The sequence below is a fragment of the Thamnophis elegans genome, chromosome Z (genome assembly GCF_009769535.1).
Source record: "Thamnophis elegans isolate rThaEle1 chromosome Z, rThaEle1.pri, whole genome shotgun sequence".
Classification (NCBI taxonomy): domain Eukaryota; kingdom Metazoa; phylum Chordata; class Lepidosauria; order Squamata; family Colubridae; genus Thamnophis; species Thamnophis elegans.
In genome coordinates, this window is record NC_045558.1 from 10,572 (window position 1) to 28,589 (window position 18,018).

General features: G+C 55.6%; 1 protein-coding gene across 1 annotated transcript; it reads right to left on the minus strand.

Annotated features, from left to right (window-relative positions):
- Window positions 1-451: 451 nt before the first annotated feature.
- On the minus strand, window positions 452-5,252 carry ABCF2 (ATP binding cassette subfamily F member 2). Its single transcript, XM_032238051.1, has 14 exons — window positions 5,011-5,252; window positions 4,039-4,251; window positions 3,752-3,934; window positions 3,483-3,654; window positions 3,298-3,393; window positions 3,102-3,204; window positions 2,900-2,995; window positions 2,678-2,797; window positions 2,493-2,582; window positions 2,289-2,399; window positions 2,105-2,167; window positions 1,800-1,928; window positions 1,078-1,281; window positions 452-886 (listed from the first exon to the last, which is right to left on the minus strand). The coding sequence occupies exons 1-14, from the start codon at window positions 5,177-5,179 to the stop codon at window positions 746-748; spliced, it is 1,890 nt and encodes a 629-aa protein (XP_032093942.1). The 5' UTR covers window positions 5,180-5,252; the 3' UTR covers window positions 452-745.
- Between the last annotated feature and the right edge of the window lie 12,766 nt (window positions 5,253-18,018).

The window sequence follows — 18,018 nt, forward strand, 5'->3', positions numbered from 1 at the left end:
AAGGCCCAAAACCGAAGGCCCAGCTCCAGTCTCGCCAGGGAAGGGCCCCGTGCCAGAAAGACTTTGGGTGTGCGCAGTTGGGCCGCCTTTGCAAAGGGGTGGGGCCCACCGATGGCGGAGAGCTGGCTCTGGCCTCGAGGGCGTCTGGAGGGCTGCAGGGACCACGCGGGGATGTTCCTGCTAGGACTCCTGGGAAAGAACCGGCCATTGCGTTTGGGTCGGTAAGAGTCTGATAACGGAGGGAGACTCCCACCTCCCCCACCTTCCCCCCCCCCAGCCACAGGGCCCAACACGGAAACAGAGAGGCTCCTGGGAGCGGCCCCATCCGAAGCAGCCACAGATCCCACTGCCCAGGAAACGGACTCACCCCATTGGAAGGCTGGACCGAGCCTGGACTGCCAACCCCCCCGCGCCTCCCCCAGCCCCTCCCCAAAAGGAGCAGGCAGAAGCGTGAAGCTCCCCTCTCTTTATTGGCCGAGACTCCTCAGGCAGGAATGCAATTACACTAATAAATAATTATGAAAAAGAAACGGAGGCTCTGGAGTGGTGGATCCGAAGCAGGAAGCCAGGCTCTTGCAGTCTCCGCCAGGGCTGCGGGCAGCGGGGGAAGCCGAGGGGAGGCCGGGGGCAGCCTTGCCCGTCTTCCCCCGGGGAGGCCGGCACCAGGGTGTCCCAGGGCAGAGGAGCTGGCTGCCCCCAATCCCACACTCCCTCCCGGGGGGCGGGGGGGGGGACACGGCCCTGCTCAAGCGTTCTGCATCTTCTTGGTGAGCTGAGGCTCTTCGTCCACCAGCATCTTGGACTTCAGATGCTCCTTGTAGGAGAGGATGTCGCCAGGCCACTTGGTGATGGTCTTCTTCTCACACACCCAGATCTCCTGCGCCACCTGCGGGAAAGAGGGGAGGGTGACTCCATGAGCGGAGGGGGGAGAGGAGAGGGAGAAGGGGGGAAACGTCTCCTTCCTGGCTCTGCCTGGCAAGGATGCCCCAGGGGCCACTCAGAAGTGGCTGTGCCCCGTGTGCTTCCGCCCGTGTCCGTCTGACCGACCGCGTGTCTCCCTCCCTCCCTGGGACGCACCTGCTGGATGAGGCGGAAGTCGTGGCTGACCAGCATCATGCCCCCTTCGAAGTCGTTGATGGCGTCGGCCAGGGCGTCGATGGTCTCGATGTCCAGGTGGTTGGTGGGCTCGTCCAGGAAGAGCATGTGGGGGTTCTGCCAGGCCAGCCACGCGAAGCAGACGCGGCACTTCTGGCCGTCAGAGAGGTTGCGGATGGGGCTGACCTGCCAAAGGGAACGAAGTCTGACCCACCCGCAGGAGGGCGTAGCCGGTCGGGTCGCTCCGCTGGCCTGCTGTCCTCTCCAGCTGCCCCCAACAATGGGGGTCAGCCATAACTGCCCCCCCCCCCAGTCTCTCCTGCTGACCCTCAGAGCCCCCCTCCCAAGACCCAGGCAGGAGAGGCCAAAGGAAAAGGCCTGGGGTGAGCGACTGGGAAGGAACCCGGGGCTGTGTGAGCAGGGAGGAGGCCTCCCTCCCTCCAGATGCCTCTTGCGGGGGGAGAGAGGGAGGTTGAACACATGGAATAAACCAAGGAAACCCCAACCTTTTGGAGACTGTCATGGCTGCTACCACTGTCCCCAAGACGGTAGCATCCCCTGCGGCTGGGAACCTGCCAGGCATCCATGTGGGGCGTCTGGGGCACCTTCCCTCCCTCCGGGCTGAGGGAAGATCCCGCCTGGCACCCCCCAACCCCCTCGCTAGGCAGAGCGGAGGAACCCCCCCACAAACACACAACACATACCTGCTGCTTCCCGGTCAGCCCGTAGCGGCCGATGATCTTGCGCATCTCCTCCTTCTCCTTGATCTCGGGGTAACACCTCAGCATGTACTCCAGTGGAGACAGGTCCAGGTCCAGCTGCTCTTGCAGGTGCTGGGGTGGGCAGTGGGGGACGGTCCCGTTAGAATGAGAGGCTCCCCTCCCTCCCTCCACCTCTGGAAGGCCTTTCCTGGGGGGTGTCTCTACAGCACCAGGCCCGGCTAACCAGGGCCCACAACGCCCTGCAAGTCCAGAAGGGCCTCCCAGGAGGAATCCCCCCACAACTCCACCTGGTGGTAGCGGCCTATCTTGACGTGCGAGTGCTTCCGGATCATGCCGTCCGTCGGGAGCAGCTGCAAAGGAAGAGGCGGCTGAGGAAAGGCAGAGCTCGGACACCCATCAGACCCACCACAGACGAGTGTGTGGGCTCTGTGTGTGTGTGTGTGTGTGTGTGTGTGTGTGTGTAGTAATTACCTCTCCGGTGAGCAGCTTCAGCAGTGTGGATTTCCCGGCCCCATTGGGCCCCACCAGAGCCACCCGCGTGTCCAGGTCAATGCCGAATTCCAGGTTGTTGTAGATCCAGTGCTGGAGGGAGGCAAGCAACAGAGGCTGACCATCCCGTCTTCCCTCCCCCCGTCTTCTCCTCCCTCCCTCCCTCCCTCCCACCCACCTACTCACCCCGTCTTTGCTGTAGCGGAAGCTCACATTCTGCACCATGATGACGGGAGGCGGGATCTTCCCACAGGAGGGGAAGTAGAAGGAGAGCGTCTGGGGAGACAGGAGGAGGAGCGTGGCCATCTTGGCACGTCTTTCCTTTCGCACCCGGGGCCGTTCGGGGTCCCATCCCGACCGCTAGCCCTCACCTTGTCGTTGATGACGCGCTCGGTCAGCCCGGAGGCCATCATCTTTTGGAGCGTCTTCTCTTTGCTCTGAGCCTGACGGGCTAGCTTGGCACTGCCGTGCCCAAAGCGGGCGATGTAATTCTACAGGGAGGCAAAAGTTCCTTTGATGCTTCGGAGGCCACCTGGGCACAGCCGGGACGAACCCCAAAGCTCCTGCGCCCGAGAAGGAGCCGGGCCGGTTACCTTCATGTGGGCGATCTGATCTTGCTCCCAGTGGAAGCGCTTCATCTGGTTCTCCTCCAATTCCACCCGGGTCTTCACGTACTGATCGTAGTTGCCCTGCAGGGAGGAAGAGGCCTTGGGGGTCCCGCCAGCGGAAACGGGCCCCTCCTCCCCGCCCTTTCAGGAAGAGCCGCTCAGGTACGGGTCCCCCGCCCCCGCTTACCGTGTAGTTCTTGAGTTTGCGGTTGTGCAGGTGGATGATGTTGGTGCAGACACCGTTCAGGAAGTCCTGGGAATGCGAGATCAGGACGAGGATGCGCTTGAACCTGCAACAGGAAGGCCGGATGTTACCACCGCCCCGGCCAAAGGACCCCCCCTCCAAGACGGCAAATCCCCCCCCCCTTGATCCCCCAACTCACGTTTTCAGCTCCTCCTCCAGCCAGACGCAGGCGTCCAGGTCGAGGTGGTTGGTGGGCTCGTCCAGCAGCAGCATGAAGGGCCGGATGAAGAGGGCCCTGCGGAGAAAGTCCCGTCAGGGAAGCGGAAGAGAGGGGGACGAAGGCCGGCCGGGGGTTCCCCGAGTGGGGAGGGGCACCAAACCCACCTGGCGAGCGCCACCCGCATCCGCCAGCCACCGCTGAAGTCCTTCAGGCTCTTCCTCTGCATGGCGGGGGTGAAGCCCAGGCCGTGCAGGATTCGGGAGGCTCGTGCCTCCGCCTTGTCGGCGTCCAGCTCCTCCAATCGCTCGTACAGCTCCATCAGCTTCTCGCATTCGGCTGTGGGGAGAGGAGGAGGGGGGGGGAGGAGGGGCACTGTGAGCCAGGGGGCTCCGGCCCCTCCAAAGAGCCCATCGACCGAACCCCGGAGCCTCACCGTCCTCGTGGGCCAGGCGCTCGGCCTCCCGCTCCAGCATGGCCCGCTCAGTGTCCACCTCCATCACGCACTGCAGCGGCGTCTTCTGGCTGGGCGGCATCTCCCGCGTCAGGTGGTAGATGTCGATGTGCTCCGGGATCGGCACCTCCCGCTTCCCGATGGCCGACAGCAGCATGGACTTGCCTGCGGGCAGAGAGAGAGAGAGAGAGAGAGAGAGAAAGTGGCGCCGTGGCGGTGGCAGCCCCGGCCCCACCCCCCTTCCTGGCTTCGCGGCTGGGGAGTCTCACCGGTGCCATTGAGGCCGATGAGGCCGTAACGGCGGCCAGAGTTGAGCTCGAGCCGGGTGTCGCTAAGCAGCTCCTGGCCATGGAAGGTGAGGGAGAGGCTGATCACGTGGACATCGGTGCTGTTGGGGTGCGAGGCCAGGGCTCCCGTCACTGCCCGGGCGGCCGCCTTCTTCAGCTCAAAGGCCTCCAGCGCTCGCGAAGCCTCGTCTAGCTCTGCCCGAGGGGGGTGGGGGGAGAGAAGCCACAGCTCAGGACCCCATTGCCCCTCCCTCCCTCCTCTCTCTCCTTCCTCCCCTCTTTCTATCTCCCCCTCCTCTCCTCTCTGCACCCCCCTTTCTCTCCCCTCTGCCCCCTTCTATCTCCCCCTCCTCCCCCCTTCTCTGCCCCTCCTCTCCCCCCTCCCCCTTTCTCTGCCCTCCTCTATGCCCCCTTCTATCTCTCCCTCCCCCCACTTCTCTCTCTGCCCTCCTCCCCCTTTCTCTCCCCCTCCTCTCCTCTCTGCACCCCCCTTTCTCTCCCCCCTCCCCCTTTCTTTCCCCCTCTTCCCCTCCCTGCCCCTTCTCTCTCTCCTTCCTCCCCCCTCCTCTCCTCTCTGCCCCCCCCTTTCTCTCCCCTCTGCCCCCTTCTATCTCCCCCTCCTCCCCCCTTCTCTGCCCCTTTCTCTCCCCCCTCCCCCTTTCTCTGCCCTCCTCTATGCCCCCTTCTATCTCTCCCTCCCCCCCACTTCTCTCTCTGCCCTCCTCCCCCTTTCTCTCCCCCTCCTCTCCTCTCTGCACCCCCTTTCTCTCCCTCCCCCCCCTTTCTTTCCCCCTCTTCCCCTCCCCCTTTCTCTGCCCTCCTCTATGCCCCCTTCTATCTCTCCCTCCCCCCACTTCTCTCTCTGCCCTCCTCCCCCCTTCTCTCCCCCCTTCCGTCTCCCCCTCCCCCTTTCTCTCCCTCCCCCCTCCCGCCCCTCCCCTCCCCCCTTCCTACCGGGCTCTTCCGGGCGCCCGTTGGCCTCCCCCCCCCCTCCTCCTCCTCCTCCTCCCTCGTCCTCCTCGTCGGGCCCCCTGCCGGGCCTGGGCCTGGCCTTGCCGGCGTCCTTCCTGCGGGCCGCCTCCTTCTTCTTGGCCGCCTTCTTCTTGGCCAGGTCGGACGGCATCGCGGCGGCGGCGGCTTCGGCTGTTCCCTCCGATCCGGCTTCCGGCCTGCCCTCCCTCCGCGGCACAGCTGCGGCCGCGTGCGCCCGCCCCGCCCACTCCGACACGCCGCCCAATCCTCGCGCGCCACGTCATCCGCGCCGGGGCCCCCGAGGCCGGCCGGGAGAGAAGAGCGCCGCTCTCGCGAGAACGAAGGAGGGAACGAGAGGAGGCCCCGGAGCAGGCCGGGAAATAGAGTCCGGCATCGGGAAGGGAGGCGGGGCGACGCGGGCTGCTGCGCGCCTCCTAGGGGCGTCCCGGGGATTCCCCCCCCCCGCAGCCCTGCCCCGAAGACGCCCCCGCCGCCCCCGCCGCCCCTCCTGGAGTCCCTCCGAGCATCCCCGGCTCCTCCCTCCCCTCCCCTCGGAGCTTCCCTGCCGGGGCTCTCTTGCAGGGGGGAGCGGGGGGGGGGCGCCCCTCCTTCCTCCCGGGCTGCTCCGGCTGGCAAAACCCGCCAAGCGCTTCTCCCGAACTTGGGGAAAGCGGGTGCAAAGTGTTTGTGTCTCTCTGCGTGCGTGTGTATGTGGGGCGGGGGGTGCATAAGGTCTCCCAATGTGCCGCCCCCCCCCCTGCGTTCCCCGTGGGTGAGAGTCAGCCCCACCACAGCCCCTCCTTCTCTCCCCCTCCTCGCCTCCCGGTCCGGTGGGGGCCTCCGGATCCCCTCCGCCCAGCGGGCCCTCCTCCCCCCTTGGCTGGGTCTCTCTGCTGAAGGTGGTCCCACGTGGGGCGGGCTTCCCATCCGCAGGTGAATAGTAGAAGTACAATCCTTATTGTCATTGTACCTAAATGCAAGGAAATTGGTTTTAGCTTCACTGGTGCAAAATTCTAGCAGAAGCGAAAAAAGAAAGAAAAAGGAAAAAGAAACTAGCGTCTGCATGGAGTGATTGTGGTGGTATTTAAAAGTCTCACAGCCCAAGGATAGAAACTATCTTTAAACCTCTTTGTTCGGCTGGCTATACTTTGATGTCTTCTGCTTGATGGTAGAAGTGGGAAGGGACACTGACCAGGGTGTGAATCATCTCTGAGCATCTTCCTTACTCTGCTAAAGCAGCGAGATCTGGCGATGTCACCCAGTGGTGTCAGAGGGCAACCAATGGTTTCTTGTTCCGAATTGATCACTCTCTGTAGGGCCTTCCTGTCTGCAGCTGTTAAACCAGCATAGCATACTGTAACGCAATATGTGAGGACACTTTCTATGGTGGACCGATAGAAAGAGGTCATCAGCCATTGTTCCACCTGATTTTTGCGCAGGACTCTTAAGGAAATGAAGTCTCTGTTGGGCCTTTCCAATCACCAGAGACGTGTTGTTTTTCCAGGTGAGATCTTGACTAATAAGCACTCCCAAGAATTTAAAAGAGGAAACCCTCTCCACACAGCCCCCCTCGATATACAGTGGGGCAGGTTCCTCTCTGTGCTTCCGGAAATCTAGCACCATCTCCTTTGTCTTACTAGTATGTAGATGTAAGTTGTTCCTTGAGCACCATGCGGAGACCTTCCGGACTTCTTCCCTGTATGCTGATTCGTCCCCTCCAGTTATGAGACCCAGCACTGTTGTGTTCTGCAAACTTTATTATGATGTTGGATGGATCGGAGGATATGCAGTCATATGTATACAGCGAGTACAGGTAGGGGCTGAGCACACAGCCTTGAGGGGAGCCTGTGCTGAGCTTCAGCGTGGAAGATGTAAAGGACTCAACCCTTAGTGTTTGTGGATGATCTGTCAGGAAGCCTTCGATCCATTCACAAGTGAGGGGAGGGAAATTCAGGTCAATTAACTTTTCAATGAGAATTCCTGGTAAGATGGTGTTAAAGGCCGAGCTACAGTCTATAAAAAGCATTCTGACATAATTCCCAGATTTCTCAAGTTGGCTCAGTGCAATACGTACTACTACTAGCCGGGCATCAGCAGTGGCTATTTTTTTCGTATTGCCCTTATAGTTGGTTAGGTGTTGTAGCCCCTGCCACGCCTGTCTTGAGTTATTATCTTCCAGATACTTCTCTACCTTTTGCTTATATTTCTGTTTAGCCGCCTTAATGCCTCTTCTCACGTTTGCCCTGGCTTCATTGCATTTGTCTTCGTTTCCTGCCTCGAAGGTGGAGTTTCGGGCTCTCAGAAGTGATTGTGCATCTGCTGACACCCAGGGTTTACAATTACTGTAAACTCTGATGCGCTTATTCACTGTTACATTGTCTGTGCATGTTCTAATGTATGAGGGTACAGTGTCAGTGAATTCTTGCAGCTCCAAATGTTCAAATATCCTCCACTCGGTAGTCTCAAAGCAGCCCTGCAACTGGCAGAGTGCTCCCTCCGGCCAGATTTTGACAGTTTTCAAGACTAGCCGTATCCAGGACTTCCGGTGGGCGGAGCTGACAGAGGGTTGTTATCTTTAACAGCTCTGGAATCTTGGCATCGTTAATCTGTCTAAACAGCAATCTATCAAGCTGTTTGGCAGTTTATTTACCCTCTCTTTGGGCTTAGAAGAGAGAGGCAAGAAGCTATGCATCGGAAGCTCTCCAACTAGCCCTTTCAGCCTAAACGCTGGGAGGAAGGGGGAAGGCACTGGCTGCAGCATGGCAGCTCCGAGCGGGATTCATTCTGCCTTTTGTTGCAGAACTAAGGTTTTCGCTCATCCTCAGCATAAATGATTTATTGTGGTCTTCAAGCTGAGCTCAACCAATATTGGTGAACATCTAATTGTATGTATAAATCCTTAGCTCCATATGCAAATAATTCCTTCTGCTAATTACTTGCTGAAAGTTCTATGAAAAATGCCGCCGAGCTGTATAGGAGGGGCGTGACTCGGATAGAATTTTTGCGAAGCCTAAAAGTGATGTATTACTAAGAAGTGATTTATTATCAAACCAAATAGCAATTACTGCATAATTGGACTGCTTGGACTTTTTAATTGACTAAAGAAGATTAAACTTGAGATGGCTTCTAAGCAAAATTCCCCCCTCCCCCCCCTGCATCGAAAGGTGCCGGAAATTCACTAGCGCCTTCTGCTAAAATACAATCATTACTCCCTTCTACTTCTGCAGGGGACCCCCTGACAAGGGAAATTCTGCAGAAGGAATTAATCGATGCATTAAAAAATCATGCTGTTACGATGGAAGCAAAACTTAAGGAAGAGATAGCTGCTTCTAACAAACAGATGTCTGAAGAACTTATGACATGTAACCAAATGATTAGAGGGGACTTTCTGATGGCTCTGAATTCGCTAGCTGGTTATGCATATGGCCTTGAAGAAAAGTTAGAATATCTTAGTGACTCTAACACGAACTTGGTAATGAAGATGGAGGCGGTCCAGCAAAACGTTAGCGATGCAGAAAATGAAATCATAATGCTACAGTATAGGCAAATGGAATTTGCTTTAAGGATAAGGGGCCTCCCTGAAAATAAACAAGAGACTCTCTCTGAAGCCTTCGACCCGATGGCGGGAAGGTCAGGAGGGAATCTTGATTGGCAAATCGAAAAGGTTTACCGCGTTAATTCCTCGCTGGCAAAACAAAAACAATTACCAAGAGATATAGTGGTCTACTTCGCCACTAGAGATGTGAGAAACACGATATTACAGGAATCCTACAAAAATAAGCTTCAAATCGGGGGTTGGGAGGTGACTGTCCTGAAGGAGATACCACCTAAAATGCTGAGATCTAGGAAAGACTTTGCCTTTTTAGTTGAAGAGCTTAAAAATCACCAGATACAGTTTAGATGGGATGCACCAGCCGGCATTGCATTTAGCTACCTTGGAAAAAGACATTGCCTCAATACAGTATGGAAGGCACAAGATTTCTACACCAACGTACTGAAGGGTGGACACCCCCCTTCCTCTAGATCTAGACAAAGAGAACAAGAAGGATATGATGGAAAGCAAACCACTCAAGTATTAACAAGGGGGGAACAACTTGTTATCTCAGAGGTACAAGAAGCTAAAGAACAAAGACAAGACCGTGTGGTTACTAGACGAATGGAACAGGAACCGTTCAGGAGCATACAGGGGTTACATCAGAAGCAGTGGGAGGAGCTAGGCCAAAGGTTAAATTCCAAGATGTTCAGATGGCTCTTAAAAAGTTTCAGGGGGCTAATGGTGGTAACTAACTCTCTAATATGGAATGTTAAGCGATTGGATCAATTTAACAGAGGATAGAATACTCAATATTGAAGGTTATGATTTGGTATATGGTTGCTTATTTGCTATATAATAAAAAGGTGGATAAGAATATTAAAAGCCATATTCTAAGGAATGCCTTACTGTGGGTTGGGAAAAAACATCAATATAAATTAAATGACATGGTAGACTTATAAAAAGGTTAAGGTATTCTGGCCAAAATATGATGGATTATGCTAAATATTCTCCAAAAAATAAAAGGATAAGGTTTACCCCCCACCTAGTTTTTGTTATGTATAATTACTGACTGTACAGCAGTAGAGATTAACTTGACTTTGCATTTGATAACTGCAGCTAGATTGTTGGTGGCGCAATACTGGAAGAAGGAAGATTTGTCTACTATCCAAGAATGGACATTCTTAGCAGAGATGGCTAAAATATTTGCATATCTCAAGGATAATTCAAACGAGAGATATAAACGAGACTGGGAAAAATGGATTGACTATATTCAAAATAAATGTGGGTCTAGGAAATTTCAGATAGCTTATGATTAAGATCAGAAATGATACAAATTGTTTATAGTTAGCCTAGCAAGGAGGAGCTAAGCTCAATTCAAAGATGTTATTAACTTTCTACTTTCTTTAAGTATATTTTAAACTGTTTTTGTTAAAGATTTATACCTTGTATTGGTTCTGGGAAGTCAGGGTGGGGGAAGGTTGTGGGGGAGAGGGGGAGGGAGTGGAGTTTACTAAGTTGGAGGAGGGGTACTGAATGATTGTACATGTATACTGCTATATTTTCTTTTTTATGTATATTGAAATGGAATTATAAATACCATCAACACAAAAGGGAGTTTGCTCAGAAGCTGAAACACACCAAGTGAATGAGAGGAAGAGTGGGAAGCAGAGGAGAGAAGAAAGATAGGAAGAGAGGGACAGGAGAGAGGGTGAGGGGGGGTAGATGAGGTGTATAAGGAGGAGTGGTAAGGGGAGAGAGGAGAAGGAGAAAGGAAGGGGAAGTAGAGTAGAAAAGGATGGAGGGAAGAAAGGAGGAAGAGAGGGGGAGGAGAGAGGGGGAAGAAAGTGTCGGATAAGGTATAAATATGGTGTATGGAGAGCAGAAGAGCCAATAACTGGGTTTTTCTTTTTTCTTCTTTGGTAGTTGAGGGTAAGATGAATTGATGTAACTACTTAATAATACAACATGATATTGACTATATGCTATGAAAATGGAAAATAAAAACTTTTTATGCAAAAAAAACAACAACAGACTGGCCATATCCTTTTCCTAAGGGGGGGGGGATATACTTTGAGCACAGTAGCAGAGAGATGTGGTCGGACGTACCCAGACGGGAGGGTGGGATTGCTCTATGTGCCTGTCTTAAGTCTGAGCACCTCTGGTCTAGAGCAAAGCTCCCCAAACTTGGCAACTTTAAGACTGGCTGGAGAATTCTGGGAGTTGAAGTCCACAAGTCTTAAAAGTTGCTGAGTTTGGGGACCTCTGGTCTATAGAGTATTCTTACCTCTGCACACACTGCACAAACTTAGAAGTAGAACAGACTTCAGACTGGCTTGATTAAAATCCCCAGCCACGATAAAAGCGCCCTCAGGGTGAGTTTGCTGCTGCCTCTCGATGGCATCGAGTAACTTAGAAAGTGCTGCGCTAACATTTGCATCAGGTGGAATATAGACAGCCGCGATAACTACAACAGAAATCTCTCTAGGTGAATAAAATGGCCGACAAACGATAGTTAAGAATTCCACATCTGCAGAACAGCGAGTACAAGCAATTCTACCGCTAGTACACCAGTTATTATGTGTGTAAATGCAGAGTCCTCCACCTTTGCTTTTACCAGAGTTGGCTGTTTCTGTCAAAGCTGTGTGCGGTGCGGTTAGTTAGCTCCACTGACGCATCCGGTACAAGTGGATGAAGCCCGGTCTCTGTGATGATCGTCACACAGCAGCCGCGAATGAGCTCATTCGCTGCCATCCGTAGCAGCTCTAGTTCATCCGTTTTGTGGTCAAGGGACCTAGAGCTGGTTAAGGAAGATGCTCGGTAATGCTGGTCTCTGAGGCTGCTTCCGTAACCAGCCCTGCATCCCTGCTTCTGCTTCCGCTCTCTTCGCCGCCTCCTCCTAGGCCCAACAACGATCCATGGGGAGCCTGGCAGTCTCACTGTGTCCCTCGGTATATTAGGAGACTGCTGGAAGTCGCTGGAAATCCCTAGTTGACTAGAAGATCCAATCTTTAGTGACTCCCTGGGGCCTAGTAGACTAGTTTTTGCCTCACTCTACTGTGGCACCAGGAGCTCGAAGCCGCAGCGTCTAAGCGCACCGCCACCTTGGAGGGGGAAAAATAGCGTGGCTCCTTCGTTGTATGGGGGCCCACAGGCTCCCCTGGTTCCCCACTCTGGCTGTCTGGCCCCAATGCCTCACCTGAAACTGGTCCCCGTAAACCCTTCGGGTGAGAAAGGAACAGAAGGACTGGGGGGGGAGGGGGGACAGGATAGCAGCCTTCCAGTATTTGAGGGGGTCGACTCCCCCCCAAAGCACCAGAAGGCAGGACGAGGAGCAACGGATGGAAACTCATCTGGGAGAGGAGCAACCTGGAATGAAGGAGAAACGTCCTGACAGGGAGGATAAAGAACCAGTGGAACTGCTTGCCACCAGAGGTTGTGGGTGCTCCGTTACTGGGGCTTTTGAAGAAGAGGCTGGACAGCCACTTGCCTGGAATGGTGGAGGGTCTCCTTCAACGGGGCTGGACTAGAAGCCCTCTGAGGTCCTTCCAGCTGGATTCCGATTCTGATTCTGACTGAAGGAAGACAGTCCTTCATTTGTGGAGCTTAATTCGCCTCCGGTTCTTCCGCCGCCCCTCCTTGCCTTTGGCTCCCAGCCCACCATCTTGCTAGCCGCCTTTTAACCTTCCTTTGCTGCCGTCATTTTTAAATCCGCGGCATCCCGGTTCTCCCGATGGGGGCCTGGCCAGGGGCCGACAAGGAGGAGGGTGCGCTTCCCAGGATTGGTCCCGGGGCTGCAGTTCAGGCACCCTGGTCGTCTTTGGACGTCTTCAGCTGTTCAGCTTGCGGTCAGCAGTGACAGTGGGATCCCTTCACAGGTGCCCCTGCCAGGCCGGCTCTTCTCCACCCCCTTAGCCGCCCTGAGTCTCTCGGGATAGGGCGGCATACAAATGCAATAAACATTTCAAACATTTCCCCCTTGAGTCCCATCCCCTTCGGAGCAAAGTCCCATCATTGTCACGCCCGCCCAAACGGTGCTATCCCCGAGGGGAGCTCGCCCGGCATAGATGGTGCCCCTTGGTCTGCCGGGTCTTCCTCCCTTTTTGAGGATGGGGGCTTCTGCCTCAAGCCCCTCAGCTGGGAATAAGTGGCTTCCCAGGGCTCCTTGGTCCCTTCGGCCTCCCTTTCTCTCTTCCTGGGCCACGTCCTTCAAGCTGTCAGAATGATGGGGAGGAGGAGGAGGGAGGCCGTCGAGAGAACAGACCACATGCTTCCCTTGGGGCCCTTGTTCCCGAGGAGCCCCGTTGGCCTCACTCATCCCAGTGAAGGTTGCTGTGGGGCTGGGGGTTGCTCCTCCCGCCCCCACGGAAACTGCCACCCCAAGCTGTGGGAGGGCATGGGGACCCCAGAGCGGGATGGACCCCATTCCATGGATTGATTACTTTCTTTAATTCATTTTCTCTTTTTATAAAGCCCTGTAAGCCGCCTTGAGTCACCCGTGTGCAAATAGGCGGCAATATCAATTTTCTAACGAATGGGTGAGGGTGTGCCCGGAGCGGGCCAGAGGGCAACGCCAGACCTGCCAATATGACCTCCCCTTCCCTCTGGGTTTCTCCCCAGATCGGGTGCCCTCTCCCCCCTCCTTTGCTAGTGGGTGCAGCTGCCGAGGAGACACACCGCCATCCTGGTGTTGGCCACAGGATCTTGTGGCCTCTGTCGCCCCACGGCCTTCTGGGGGCCCTCCCTTAAAGCGCTTCTGCTTGTCTTTGGGGATTCCCAGGTGCCCCCCCCCCCGGAATATTTCTGTCTAGCCCTGGTGGGAAAATACCCAGCCGAGAGTGAGACTCAGCCGGGCGTCTGCTCATCTGGCAGAAAAGCGCCTGCTCCTTGGAGAACAGATGGCTGTGCTGCCTCCTGCCTGGCCCCCAAAGGCCCCTTGTGGCCCAAGGAGCCACTTTGGGGGCCCTGGCCCTCCTTGCTTTGCCCAGGAGACGTGGGGCAGTGGTTGGTGGGTGGTGAGGAGCAGGAGGGATGCGGCATCTGGGCCGTGAATTTTGAAGTTGAAAGCAGAGCCACCCCCTCTTTTCTTTCTCCTGCCCCCCCCCTCCTTACTTCAGTGGCACCACAATGAACTGGCCAGGAATGCTGACCCAGAAAAGGAAGATGAATTTAGGGGGGCATTGATGGTGCCCCCTGTGGCTGTGGTCGGGGACGCTCATGGCCCCACATACACGACTGTTGTTGCGGGCACTCATGGCCCCAGTCGTGAGACCGCAAAAGTCTGTGACGATGCTCATGTGGCCTCGTGGCCATGGTAGTGGGCTGCAGCCCACAGGTTGAAGACCCCGGGTCTAAGCGGTTCAGGGGGAGAGTAATGGAACAGGCCTTGGTTTTTTTGTTTTTTTTTTGGATTAAGTAACTTTCCTAGTTACGTGGCAGAATTAGGCGGTCACACGGTGTCATGGCTGCCATAAAACCCAGCTTTTCATGGGCTGCTTGAAAAGTGAGAAGAAGGGGGGGGGGAGAGTCCAGAAAGCGCTTTTGTCCTCTTTCAGATGTACCCCCCCCACCTTCCTCCGGCTTCTGCCTGTTGGCGAGGGTCCAGGTCAGTGGAAGTCAACCTGGTCCCTACCGCCCACTTGTGGGCGTTCCAGCTTTCATGGTGGGAGGTAAAAGGGTTTTGTCTGATACTGAAGCCCTTTCCTTTTTTTAATTTAATTGACTTCCCTACTTTATAAATCACCATGACTGTGGAACCGGTGGGCGGTTAGAAAATTTTACTACTAACCGAGATACAAAAGTGGGCGGTGGGTATAAAAAGGTTGACTAGCCCTGGATGCTTCCTGCCCTGTTGCCCTTGTCTCCTTCCTAGGGCTGAGAGGATCGACTGGCTTAAGGCCGGACGAGAACTCGCAGCCTCCTGGACTCTGGCTTGTTGGTTTAATCTCTGCTCCAAAGTGGCTCTCTGGAGCTTGGTTAAAAAAAACCAATGGACCAAAGAGATTTTCCTCAGTGGTTCTGAATCAGAGTGGAGAGGGGATCACGAGGGGATCCACCGGGATCATTATTTCGGTTTCTGGGTTTGGTGGGTGAGAACGCTTGTCCGACTGACTGGTCAGGCAGAATTAGGCAAGATGACCAATACCTAGGAGACAAAGAAATGATTTTGCCAGGTTAGCGAAACGGGCCGGACGAAAGGAAGGAAATGGGGGCAGTTGCAAATTATGTATCCTTGTGCTCCTTGACCTCTCAGCGGCCTTCGATACCATCGACCATGGTATCCTTCTGCGACGGTTGCGAGAGGTGGGGGTGGGAGGCACCGTTCTCCGGTGGTTCTCCTCCTACCTCTCGGGCAGGTCGCAGTCGGTGTTGGTCGGAGGACAGAGGTCGACCCCAAGGCCCCTCAACTATGGGGTGCCGCAGGGTTCGGTCCTGTCCCCCCTCCTATTTAACATCTACATGAAGCCACTGGGTGAGATCCTACGCTGGCACGGATTTAAGTACCACCAATACGCGGATGATACGCAGCTGTATCTGTCCGCCCCGTGCCAACTCAGCGAAGCAGTAGAAGTGATGTGCCAGTGCCTGGAGGCTGTTAGGGTCTGGATGGGAGCAAACAAGTTGGCACTCAATCCAGACAAGACCGAGTGGCTTCTGATGTTCCCTCCCAAGGATTGGCCAACTGTTCCATCTCTCAGGCTGAGGGGTGAAATTATACGCCCCTCAGAGAGGGTCCGCAATTTGGGAGTCCTCCTGGATCCCCAGCTGACTTTAGAACACCATTTGTCGGCTGTGACCAGGGGGACCTTTGCCCAGGTTCACCTGGTGCACCAATTGCGACCCTACCTGGACCGGGAGGCCCTTCAGACAGTCACTCACGCCCTTGTGACCTCAAGACTGGACTACTGTAACGCGCTCTACATGGGGCTGCCCTTGAAGAGTGTTCGAAGACTTCAGTTAGTCCAGAATGCAGCCACGCGAGCGATTGTGGGTGCACCTAGGTACACCCACGTCACACCTATCCTCCACGAGCTGCATTGGCTACCTATTAGTCTCCGAATCCGCTTCAAGGTGCTGGTCGCTACCTATAAAGCCCTACATGGCATCGGACCTGGGTACCTGAGAGACCGCCTCCTGCCGATTACCTCCCTCAGACCGATCAGATCTCACAGGTTAGGTCTCCTCCGGATTCCATCAGCCAGCCAATGTCGGCTGGCGACTCCCCGGGGAAGAGCCTTCTCTGTTGCAGCTCCAGCCCTCAGGAGTGACCTCCTTGTGGAGATCTGGACCCTTACTACCCTCCTGGCCTTCCGCAAAGCCACTGCTCCAGCAGGCCGGGAGGGGTGGGTGGGCTTGTGAAACATCCAGCCCCACGGAAATTGTGAATGTTGCGTCTTTTTTAAAGTGTTGTCTTTCTCTATTTATCCCCTTTCCCTTGTCTATTGTGAGCCACCCAGAGTCCTCCGGGAGTGGGCGGCATACAAGACAAATAAAATGAAAATTGTTGAATACTAGCGCGGAAACTGAGGTCTCTCTTTCTGGCTGGTTCTTGGGCGGAGCCGTTTCAATCCTCGCCTGATTGGTCGAGTTACTCGACGCCCCATTGGCTCCCTGCTTAAACTCGGAGGTATAAATGTTTGGCGCGAACCACGCCACGTCGAATCGTAGTTACTCTGTTGAATAAAGATTGCTGCTTAGTTTATCCTCTTGTCGCGTCCTCTTTCCTCGCTCCAAGATGCAAAACTGGCGACGAAGGTGGGATCAGATCCCCGCGACCACGGAGAAGAACAAGCCAGCTTGCCACCGCGTCTGAACCAGCACGGACACGCTCTTTAGGCTGAGAACCCCGGCAGCGAATTTTCCCGTCCTCTTTTTCCCCCCTTCTGTTTTGTACCACAATGGCATCAGCGCTTCCTCCTTTTGCGCCGTTCGGATCTGCCGGAGAATCATGGGATGGCTTCATGGAGCGTTTCGAGTGCTATTTAATTGCATCGAAGAACCGGGCACAGACCGACGAAGAGAAGTGCAGTTTTTTCTTGTCCTGCTGCGAGCCTTCCATGTTCGCCTCTGCGAGAGCTCTGGCCGCCCCGAGGCCAGCTTACAAACTTGGGTGGGATGAGCTGATGTCCAGGTTGAGGGATCATTACGCTCCCTCACCTTCTCTGATCGCACGCCGTTTCACCTTCCGCCGCCGGGTGCAAAAGCCCAACGAATCCATCAGCCAGTTCTTAGAGGCTTTGCGCACAGTGGCCGCCCAGTGCGATTTTGCAGACCTGGAGGAGAACCTCGTGGAGCAGTTTGTATGCGGGGTCCGCGATGTGCAATTGCGCAGCCGTATGCTCCGGAATCATAAAATTACCTTGGTGCAAGCCGTGGAGACCGCACGAGCAGCAGAGCTCTCCGAACAATCCACGGCCGACATCGAACGCCTCCAGCTGAAATCCCCCGCGCAAACTGCTGCGGGGCCTCCCACCCAGACCAACCTCGTCGACGACCTCTCTCCTACGGAAGATGAGGAGGAGGAAACCGTCAGGCAAATGAGGACGCAGCCGAAGCGGAGACCACACCAGCAACCACCGACGCCCGCTCAGCCAGTCCCAAACGCACCTTGCCGCGGATGCGGCGGCCGCCACAGCCGCGCATCCTGCCCGTTCCGTTCCGCTGTCTGCCGTCGCTGCCGAGGAGAAGGACACCTCGCCAGGGTCTGCCGGGCTCTTGTGCCAGCCCCATCGTTTATGCAGCCCAGCGACCAACGCCAGGCACTGCAACGCCGCCAATAACCACGTCCTGCGAGGCGAGCTGAGGACTGCCATTCTACCTACCAGCTCCCTAGCGCCGACTGCGTGGTTTACCAGGCGTCCCACGTTCCCGCCGGCGATCGCAAAATTAGCACCGCCGTCCGACTAGAAGGTCAGCTTTGCCGAATGGAGGTGGACTCTGGGTCTTCCCGTTCCCTTTTATCTTGGGCCCTGTTTTCCCGCCTTTGCCCTAGGGTTCCCCAGAGTAAATTGCGCCCCGTCGGGGTCTCCCTCTTAGACTACCAGGGAAATGGGATTCCCACGGCAGGAATATTCCACATTCGGGTGGAATACGGAGATTTTAAGGGGAAACTTCCAGTTTTAATTGTCAGGAATGACCTGCCCGCTCTCCTTGGGTTGGATTGGTTTTCCGCCTTGGGCCTCACTATAGAGGGGGTGCACAGGGTAGTTCCCCGTACCGTAGACAGCGTTTTAGATGAGTTCGCAGATGTGTTCGATGGGAAATTGGGCTGTTATAAGGGCACCCCCATTTCCCTTTGCCTCGATCCCCAGGTCGCGCCCATCAGGCTGAAGGCACGTAGGGTCCCCTTCGCATTGAGAGCAAAGGTAGGCGCGGAACTTGATAAGCTTATAGAGCAGGGGGTAATTGAGCCCGTAGATCATGCCTGTTGGGAAACTCCCATAGTTCTCCCCGGTCAA